Here is an 11,236-nt window from a genome sequence, read left to right on the forward strand (position 1 = left end):
GTGTAAGGGAATCACCTGCACCAATGTTGAAGTGAACAGTGAAGAGCTTCTAGATGATTAGACTGTCTGGGTGTTGAAATCACCTGCACCAATGATGCAGTGAAGGTTCTACATATCTCTCTACATGTCTCTAGATGTTTTCTAGATGATTTAAGTTATGTGTAATGCAATCAGGAGGTGACAGTCAAGCTTTGAAAACACCTCTGCCTTTCAATGTGCCTTTTATTTTCTTTATGTTTTACTTACTGCATTTAGTTTTGTGATTTCACCTGTAAATGGCAATAAAATGTAAGTTAAGTTACCAAAAAAATCTCAGTCTTATTAAAAATGCTTCTAATCAATTCCCTGACCTCAAAAACATAGGATTAGACACTTTGTTTCCATTCATAGCTCTATTAGTTTGGAAGATATGCCAATTTTTGGAATGAAATACTCACAACGGCGGCCATCTTGGATTTAGGGTATTAGCAGTGAGCAGATCAGGGTAGATTTTTTATCCTGGCTAGTAGACCTAATTTCCAGTCAAAATCAGTTGAGAAACAAAATAATACAATTTGGTCCAACCTCAACCCTAGAATGACTGGACTAGTAGAACTGTTGATCATCCTAACAATCTGCTGACTCGTTGTCTGAGCCCTCTAGCTCACATTTGGGATCCCGTGATAAACTACAGTGTAATCCATCATTGTCAAGGGACAACAAAAATAAATATACTGATTATTTCAATTATATTTATTTACAATACAATGTAATACAATACAATATTTTGTAACCAAATGGGTCCATTTGATTATATTTGTACTCTCTCAGAGATACAAATGGATACATACACTGAGGTTTGAGGATTTCACTGGGCAATTAGTCTTGGACTTTTCCACTGGAGTAGCTTTGAAGTGCCTTAATTCAAAACCAACAAAACCCATTTTGTATTATTTGAAATGATTGTTCTTTATTATAAAAAGAAAGAAAAGTATAAAATGTCTGTACAAACATAGTTTATGATTGACTGAACCCTTCATTCAAACAGATAATTGATCATAAGACCTCTAAGTCTTGTTTTGTGCTAACATGCAGTAGCATGAGACAGTAGTGACTCTCAGCAGTAGGCCAATAGCTAGTTCACATAATGTCAAACCAGACTATCAAAGCAAAAGAAAATCACTGTAACAACATTAAAGTTCATTCATGAAATTAGCTAGGAAACGCATCCAACTCCAACCCTCGTGTATTTTAAATTGAGTGATCACAGATTGCTTCATGTGACATCACGCAGCTGATAATGAAATATGTCTTGGAATTCAGTGGCTGGCATTGTGTGCCATGGCATTCGAACCACCATGCAGAGAATCCAGTCACATGGTGAATATGTGGCTTTGAAACTGGCCTCTTACTGGATTGTCACACTTTTCTTCTCCTTTTGATTCACACAGCAACAAATGAGAGATGTGAAACTGCAGTAAAGTATGTGAGCTTTGACAGTATTTGAATACAATGACACTGTAACTTACTGTACATTTGTACATTTAACACATGAGAAGTGCTTTGGCACACTCTGACTAGATTTGAATTTACTGTGGTCAGAATAGTCATTCTTCAGTTTCATTGGTGCATGTCATTAGCAATAAACCTGTGGGGAGCCCACCAGATCATCTAACCATTCCTCATAACCATGCAAGTCTCTCAATGCTTTTGTCATCCATCTTTCCCATCTTGTATGACGATGACCATACCCAATGCTTGCCCCCCAGAGATTTGACTGGTGAAACACAGCTGTATAGTCTCTTCCCATCTGCCACATCCAGCTTTCACTTTCAGAGATCCATCTCGCCCACATACAGTAGTAAGCCCATGCACATGGGCACAACATATGCTGCCGTTTGGTCAAGGTCTGAATTCATTCATGCAAACATCTTAGTCTCGCGTAGCCAGACAATCACCCTGAAGATACATCTGGTGACATCTAAATTCAATGTAGGCAGTGGATAAAAGCTGCACTACCCACTGCTTTGAAAACCAATCCTAATACTGTCCTACTATGAAGGGCTGCACTAAAGTCTTGGCATTGAATCTGCAATAGATAATTGTTTCCACCCATATACATACATATATGACATCTCAATTCATTGAATTTAGATGTCACGCCAAAAAGATATCTTGATGGCATCTTAAGGAGAGGCCACATAGAAGTGCATTTCTCAATGTTTAGAGTGAGTTTAAAGTCAAAATTAGATTTACTACTACTGTTTAAATGTAGCATTAAAATACATTAATAATCTGGGAACTGATATGGTGGAACAAACTGTCAGCCAACATAAGAATCTGTGACCTTAGCCTACTTAAATCCATCACATTCTACATACTGTACCCATACATTAACACATACAAAGACAAGCAGCGTAGAGTGTATTATGCCTACACTCCAGTCAGAAACAATGTATTTGCTATCATGAGTAAGACCAAACAACAGCCTCTAATTTGTTCGCAGATGTCACATATTCGACAGAAAGAACACAGCTCCAATACAACCCAGCTTTTAAACCAGGAGTTACAGCTGGTCCTGATCATCTCATCTCACCAGGTCAGGTCAGTTCAGGTTGCTGAGTAATCCTTTCTTTTTTTTCTAGTTGGGCTAAACAAATACAAAAATAAATAAATACAAATAACCAAAAATGTTTTAGTTGCAAAGCTCTGACTCACATTTAGAATGTTTTTGTTTTTGGTCTGGCCAATATTTCCCAGTTTGAGTCTAGCAGTAGCAGTGGTTCCTAACCTATTTGGTGCCATGGTACACTTAAAGTAAACAAATAAATTCCAAAGCAAACAAATGATCGTTTGGTTGAAAATGTTGCATAACCCCAAATGGGCTAGCTAACAGATGTCTGACTTCAAAGTGAATTAGCTTAGAAGAAAAACCTATTGATCATTGGTTTCAGAAGAGTAAATTGCTCTTAGATTTTGTTTATATGTATAATTTCATTATAATCTTTTGTATGGAATCAAATGTTATGATTTGTTACTTCTCTTTGAAACCTAGGTAGTTGAACTGAAGCAAAAGGCACATCTGAACTCTGAGTACCCTGACAACCACTGACCTTGAATGATATACACTGTAAAATGCAATGCTGTTTAGTTCCCCCAGGTAGACACTAACATTATGTGGTGTATTTGTCTGGCTCTAGCAAAAGGCACAGTAGGACTGGACAATATATCCATATTTATCATCTATCATTGCAATCGTATCATTTAAAAAAAAATAGTGTACAGCTTTGTTAACACTACAAAGTATTTATAAAGTCTGATTTCTGAAATACGTTGCAGCTGAAAAGCAGTTCTGGTTTGACGTTCTGTGTCCATTCATGTGATACACATCATTGTACATCATGTAATATAGCTACCATATGTGATTATCCATAAATATACATATATTGTAATATTTATCAATAGCGGAAGAAGGTTCTCTGGTTATTGTGATGAATGGTATGTACCTAATTCATTAATAACAGTTTTGGATATGCATGAGGTTATTATATTCAAAGTAAAATCTTATAAATTCTTCTTCACTTGGTGAAGAAAAAAATATATTTGTGTGGACACTTATAGCACACATTTAAGGCAATTTGATTATCAGGACATTTATTGAATCATGGCTCAACGAGTTAAAATGTTGAAAACCTTTTTGATACTGGTTTGCAGCAAACTAGTATCATAAATTATGTGTTTCTTCAACATAATTATTGAGATGGAGAACACACAAGCAGATAATGGAAAAGATTTTCACAAATTATAAACAATATCCAGGCATTCTATTAATGAATTCATAACCATGATGAAATGATTTACAGATCTAATAATAAACATTTCCACAGACATATTAGCCGCCATAGAAGTCCAGCTTTTGCCTGCTTGTTGTTCCGCTGCAACATTGCTGCTCCACCCCTAGAAGGAAGTCTCTTTTTTTTTTTTGCAGGATAGATGCAGGATGGCGGAATTTCTACATCAGCTATCACTATAACCCTGATTTAACCCCTACAGGAATGACCTTCACAATGACAGATACTTTGGATGTATTCAATAGCATCATTTGTGAAGGGATGTTGTTAAGAACAATACTGGTGGTTCTGTCAAATGGATGCTGTCACATTCTTGTCTGGAGCTAATACTGCCGACTATTGTTCAACAACTTTTGCACAACTGAAAGCCATTTTGTACTGGTGTATCTCAGCCACAGGCTTCCAATCATGCAAACCTTTCTAAAGTGGAGAAAGATGCTGAGGCTGAATCCCATCCCTGATTAAAAACAGGATTAAACCAAAAGGTTTGTTTGGCCTGGGTTCATTTCGGGCCATGTTAATGTACCTCTTTCGCTGCTTGGACAGGTTCTATTAGAGCTACTGTAGATTGAACCCAGTTTGAGTAACAGGCAAGGGATTTATTTGCTGACATGTCTCAGATATTTAGCTATGAAATTATCAAATCTGGTTTGGAGAATTTAAAAAGAAGTGTTATAATGTACATGCAGACCAGGCTTGGTCTTCTAGTTCTGTAAATCTCTATTTGGTACCAGGCTAAAATTAGAACCAGGTTAAAAACTAGTTTGGATAAAACAGTCCAGAGATTTATTTAGGCCACGGCAGCAGTTTAGATCCCACACAGACAGTCAAAGTTCCCTACAGGTCTCATCAGGTTACTCCATCCCACATGCCTACCAGGAAAACAGTCTAAACAGTCTAAGGCACAACATGTCTGGGCCAGGTCATTCCAGACCACAGAGCCTTTTGTGCAGATCCAGACCAGATACTGTCTTAGAACCATTGTTAGAGATAACAGCATCTCTTCCACCGTTGCCCTAGAATGCTGATATTCCATACATTGCATGTATTCCACATACACAGTCATAGAACACTCCATGCATTTTCATACAGGCTCCATCTCAGCTACATTCTAATTTGTAGCGCATCGTGTGTACTCACTACTCACCCAATAATACATTTCTGCGACTTGGAGTCAGCTCTGGTCATCTGGTATCATATCAATTTGCAAGTTCTGGCAGAAAACGTGTATTCATACAAATATCTCCACTTTCCACAAGATTCACATGGACAACATTCATGTGATTATTGTGTAATTACTGGGTGAGTAGAGTACACAGGGAGTGCTACAAATTAGAATGCGGCCAAGATTAATCCCTCCACAAAAATAGAGTGTTCTATGGCTGTGTATGAAATACATGCCATGTATAGAATATCAGCCACTCTAAGGCTACTCTTCCCACTGTGCATTTAACAGGTTCTACAAGAACCAGTCTATACCTACCCAAGTTTAGAGGTTCCATTCTGGATCACACAGCAGTACTTCTCCCATTAGTGGACTTATTATTTATAAAAAAGGACCACATTTATGTTTTGTAGCCAAAAGAATCACACATCCATTCTTTGCCGTATGGCGTAAAGGAGGTATAGTTCAGTATCCAGAGTTGACTACACTGAAGCAGACTATGCTCAGTAGCAGATAATATCCAGGGAGATCAATTCAGAAACAGGAACAAATCTCAGCTCAGATCCAGGACGGTCCTGGGTCTGAGGTTCTGGATTGAGCAGTAGTTGAATGACTTCCCCACAACAGCTTCTGGTGGAACCAAACGAGTCTTAATCCCAAGTATACCAACCAAGTGCCAAATCTATCACAGGTCTGTTCTAGGCCACACAGCAGTACCTCTTCCACCATGACTTGGACAGATTCTTCATCTTATCAGGTGTCTTCCTCTGCTGTCTCTGTTGTTTCTGTTTCCCTCCTGAGGCACTGTGTGAGGTGTAGTTCTGTAGGCTCGCCAGTATGGCAGCGTCAAATACTTCTTTCAGGTTCTTCTGGGTCAAAGAGGAGCATTCCATGTAAGCCACTGCTCCAATCTCCACCGCACAGTCCTTGGCATCCCCCAGGTCCACAGGCTGTTCTCGGTATTTAGCCAGCTCAATAAGAACCTAAACATAGGAGATAATACCGCCAAAGATCATTTCAGATAAGATGGAATTGTGCTTTACTGGTAGCAGTAACATGAAAGGCAGAGGAGATGCTTCTGTTTTTGTTGATAATATCATGCCTTTTTATTACTTATTGGTCAAGCCTTGCTTGACCAATTTTGTCTTTTTGTTAAGAACGATCAAAGAGCATTGACCCCCAGTCTAAATAAATCATTTTGTGATACAGAGACCAGGCTATGTCAATAAAAAGTAATTAAAGCCTCTGGATATGTGAGGTTTCTTTACGTTAATGGTGCATTTATTGTATTACAATAGATCAACACACTAGTGATGCACTCTCTGATATCTGTTGTTAACACAATTTAGTTTTCCATATGATTGAACACAAAAAATAGAAAGGATTGTCTCCAAATTGTCTGTGAAGCTTAACATGGCACGTTCATTCCCCAAAATCTAACATGATCATGGATAGCTCATCAGCCTCGGCCTCCTCAACAATTCTTAGGAACAGAAAATGCAAAGACACCTTAACATCTTCTCTGAGGTCACACTGAGTCCCCACCAGGACCAGTGGGGCGAGGGGAGCATGTCTGCGGATCTCTGGAACCCACTTTTCAGGAACATTCTGGAAGGAAGCAGGGCTAACCACGCTGAAGCACAGCAGGAAGACATCGGTGTTGGTGTAGCAAAGAGGCCGCAGCTTATCAAACTCATCCTGTTGATGGGATGGGAGAGAGGGCATGAGTGAGAGGGTTGAATGCAAGGAACTTGTATAAGACCATTAACACTACATTTGAAGCCTGTGAATGGATTGGAGAAGCACAGTGGGAACTAGCAATCAAATAGCTAAGAGGTAGAGAGGGGTAAAAGAAAATTGAATGTGTGAAGAAGATTGGGGGCAGAGAGCAGAAAAAGAAAAGGAAGTGAGGGAGAGAACAACTGATTTTTAAGTTACCAACGTGATGTTATTGGTTGAAAATCATTTTGAAAATCAGTTACTGTCAGGGAAAGACATTTGTTATGAGAAGAAATATAAATTAAGATAAGATCATTAAACATGTGTTGATCCCTGAGGCAAGCAACCTCAGTAAGAATGAGGAATTAGATTCTGGCACTGAATTAGGTTTCAGGGCTTGCTTCATGCAGCAACAGCGTTTCCCTCGCCATATTGTGCACAAAACTGTCCCCTGCGATGTTTGTATTTTTGTGGTATGATTGTTTTTGTTATGTATGTCCTCTTATGTGTACAGTACATGTATCGGCCTGAAAAAAAGGCGTTTCATTATGTGTTCTTCCGCTTCCCTCACTCACCCTTCCTCTGTAATGTCCTATTTTTCCACTCTTTCTCTCTCATTTAATCTCTTTGCACATTTCCTCTCCCTGACATCCGCCCATCTTTTCCATCAGTCAGCATGTGCATGGCACTTCCTGAGGAGACCATGATCATGACAATCTTCAAGCTCATTCAGAACTATAAAGCCTGATTTATACTTAGTTAAGCACCGGTGTTGTACACCAAAAATAGCCGAACTACAAGCTCGCAACGTGTTGTGAACCTGTAGATTTGGTATAAGTATAAGTACAAGTATAAATCAGGTGTGAATACTAGTTAGCTTGGGCAGAGGCTGCATGTGTGTGTGTGTGTGTGTGTGTGTGTGTGTGTGTGTGTGTGTGTGTGTGTGTGTGTGTGTGTGTGTGTGTGTGTGTGTGTGTGTGTGCGTGTGCGTGCGCGTGCGTGTGTGTGTGTGTGTGTGCATCTGTCTGTGCGTGTGTGCTGGGGTATCTCAGGCTTCAAAATGGATTATTTATTTTCACTAGCTAGAGACACTATTCTTCACAAAATCTTTGAATGAGTTCTGAATACAAGGAGTAGAAGGTTTTCATTGCATTTTGTAGATACAAATTTATATTTTCTTTGTTTTGTCCGTAACAACATTTGCAGATAGATTATGACTATTTATACCCTTGTTATCTCTGTGTTTCATTGCTATATTGTCACAGCAACAACCTCTCTTTTTCCATTTCCTAATCTAAATATTGATTAAGCCTCTATTATGAATACACGCTCCACATTCCATCTATAGACTTCACATAAAGAAAGAACAAATTAAACAGGTAATAATGTGAAAGCAAACAGTGTGTGTGTGTGTGTGTGTGTGTGTGTGTGTGTGTGTGTGTGTGTGTGTGTGTGTGTGTGTGTGTTACTGACCTGTCCAGCAGTGTCACAAAGCTGAAGTTTGACCGGTTGCCCGTCTACTGATACCACCGCTGGAGGCAGGGAGGGAGAGGGGGGGGGGGGGGGTCAATAACAACTGAACCCATCATTAATTAAGCGCACGCACCTGCGCTCTAATCGTGGACATAGTCTATCATTTTCAAAGATACTATACATTTTCTTTAATACCTCAAAACGTTATAAGACACAGATGAAAACTAGAAAAAGTGCTCATCGGAGCACAGGTCTCCGCCAGGGCAGGAAGGTTATTGTGGGCCAGCAATGTTGATGGAATATGAAGAATCGGACAGATCTGTCTTGATCACATGACTATAGAGATAATGTGTACAGCTTTGCGTGATGTTTGGACAAAATCTGTAGGCTAGGAGTAATATAAAAAAATTGTTTTGCAAAAAGCGGCCTCCTGGTGGCGCTCTAGCCATGGTTCACATGACGCTCGTCTGCCACAAGCGTCATGGAACCGAGAGTTCCTGGTTTTCGATTTACGTTAAATGAGTTACATTGACAACCCTCACATTTACATAAACGTTCAGATTTCAAATATAAAGTGCTTACCCACGAGCCACGGATGTTACAAGTTGATCCGACCCGCGATAAGTACCCGTATCTCCCGTATTATTCAATAAAAAGCATTTTAATCCGATCGCCGGCCATTTTCTCCAAATTTTCTCCGTTACTTTCAACTATGTGACACTAATGGTTGGGAGGTGTATTGCACTCTGACACATTACAAAAAAATAAATAATAAAATGGCCGTCGATGGGATTAAAATGCGTTTTATTGAACAATACGGGAGATACAGGTACTTATCGCGGTACGGATCGCCTTGTAACATCCGTGGCACTTGGGTAAGCACTTTATATTTGAAACCTGAACGTTTATGTACATGTGAGAGTTGGTAATGTCAAAAAATCAAAAACCAAGAACTCTGGGCTCCATGACTGTCATGGTATGACACTCATGTTTCAGGGCTACTTGGCCTCTAGGGAGTGCGCATTCAAAGTTTTACTCAGATCGGTGCAGTTATAAGTAAAAGCAAATAGGACCTTTTATAGCGCCACCATGAGGCTGATTTGAAAGTTTTCAAGTGGCATTTCTTCCTCGGCCTCGGTGGGAAAGCGTGCGAAATGTCACAGAAATCACACGCTGTGTTCATGATTTGAGGCATTTTGATCAAAACGGGAGCACTCCTACAAACTTTGGAAGCCAATCTTAGCTAATCAGGATGGAATATGAAAAATCGGAAAGACCCCTTTCGTTTAATGACTGAGATACTGTGTACCAATTTGCTTGATTTTTGGACAAGTTCCGGAGATTACCTGGTCACACACACACACACACACACACACACACACACACACACACACAGTGCCAAAACATTTTTTATCTCTGCCACGCCTTTGGCCTGGCGGAGACAATAATATATACAGCAATATATTATTTTAATCAACATACTGACTAGTGTAGCTCTGGTCCATATCGTTAGAAGGAGTTCTCCTCCAGCTATGTTGTCTGTTTTTTTACCTGAGAAGTTGTCAAAGGCTGTGGGGACATATTCCGTGGGATAACCATTGGTAGTGTAGCTGACAACCAGGCTGGTTTTCCCCACCGCTCCGTCCCCGACCAGCACACACTTTACCCGCCTCTCCCCTCCTCCTCCACCGGCTCCAGACCGCCGGCTCCTGCCGGAACACTTCTCCCGACTTCGGAGCCTCCTCGGCGGGACAGGGGGCTGCGGGGACACGGAGGGTGCTTTGTATCCTCCACCGCCCCGCGGAGGCATTGGCATGGGAGCGGCAGGTTGGAGGTCCGAATGGCAGGCGATTTAAGTTTGTTCAACTGCCATTCTCCGTGATCAATGCGCTGCTAATCGGCTTCTGACGTGAATAAAGTGATATCCGTACTTTTCCATCTTTTGTTTCCATAATTCCAAACCATAACACAGTTTGATCCACCGCTGACTGTACAGCGGAAAACCGAGGCGATGCCAATATTATACCTAGTTTATTATAAGTCTGTCTGTGTCCTGCATCCAGATAGCTATGAAAGACTGTAGACTGTCCTGTGTGTCCGTCTGGGAAAGTTTCTCTTCACAGAGTCGCCCAACAGAGAGACCCCCCCCTCCGCACGCACGCACGCACGCACGCACACACACACACACACACACACACACACACACACACACACACACACACACACACACACACACACACACACACACACACACACACACACACACACACACACACACACACACACACACACACACACACACGTCATAGTGACATCATGAAACACCACCAGACTGTTGACCGCTAATCGGTTTATGAGAGAAGCTTGTAAATAGTACATTTTAAACACCAAAAATGCCACTTTAACCGTAATGCTACCCACCTTTCACTGTTCATTCTGTCTTTGAGTCTGCAATGGAAAACAATGTCAAATAGACTGATGCACCTCAAAACAAACGCGTACTGGTGACATTATTGGTTTATGGCTTATTATTCGGTAATGATTATTATTACCACTAGAAACGTAATCAGGACAGAAGTGTACTGCAATGTCTCCATCTAGTGGACTAGGGAATAGAGGATATGCGTGTGACATCATCATCAAACCCGGAAGTTATGCAGGAATGCCTACTGAGTGTCAAAAAAATACTTTCTGGCCTTGACAGCCCATGCATCCAAACAGAAAAGTCATATCTGATTGCATTAAACAACATTAAACAATGTTAAACTCACTTTGCATGTTGCTTTGCCACTCGATGTGCCATTCACTTTAAGCATGCGCATATCCTCTATAGGCCAACTACCACACGAACTGCGGAACGATTAACCTCGCTTTCCACCGTTATTCTTCTAACTGGCCCGTGTGATCCGGTTTAGGAAAAAGGGGGGGAAACAATCGTGTTCCGGTGGTGGGTTCCGGTAGGCGGCGCATTGTTTTTGTTCCCCACATAATGCGAATCAATTAGTTTAGTCTCGCTAGTCGTGCCACGAGTGAGAATAAAAGATGGACA

General features: G+C 40.6%; 1 protein-coding gene across 1 annotated transcript; it reads right to left on the reverse strand.

The window, feature by feature from the left end:
• Nucleotides 1-842: 842 nt before the first annotated feature.
• Nucleotides 843-10,295, reverse strand: rhoua (ras homolog family member Ua). The gene is made up of 4 exons (XM_084056406.1): nt 9,739-10,295; nt 8,188-8,246; nt 6,505-6,693; nt 843-5,978 (listed from the first exon to the last, which is right to left on the reverse strand). Exons 1-4 carry the CDS (start codon nt 10,001-10,003, stop codon nt 5,694-5,696), a joined length of 798 nt encoding a protein of 265 aa, XP_083912532.1. The 5' UTR covers nt 10,004-10,295; the 3' UTR covers nt 843-5,693.
• Between the last annotated feature and the right edge of the window lie 941 nt (nt 10,296-11,236).

The sequence above is a fragment of the Gymnoscopelus microlampas genome (genome assembly GCF_963454915.1).
Source record: "Gymnoscopelus microlampas genome assembly, chromosome: 1".
NCBI classification, from domain to species: Eukaryota; Metazoa; Chordata; class Actinopteri; order Myctophiformes; family Myctophidae; genus Gymnoscopelus; species Gymnoscopelus microlampas.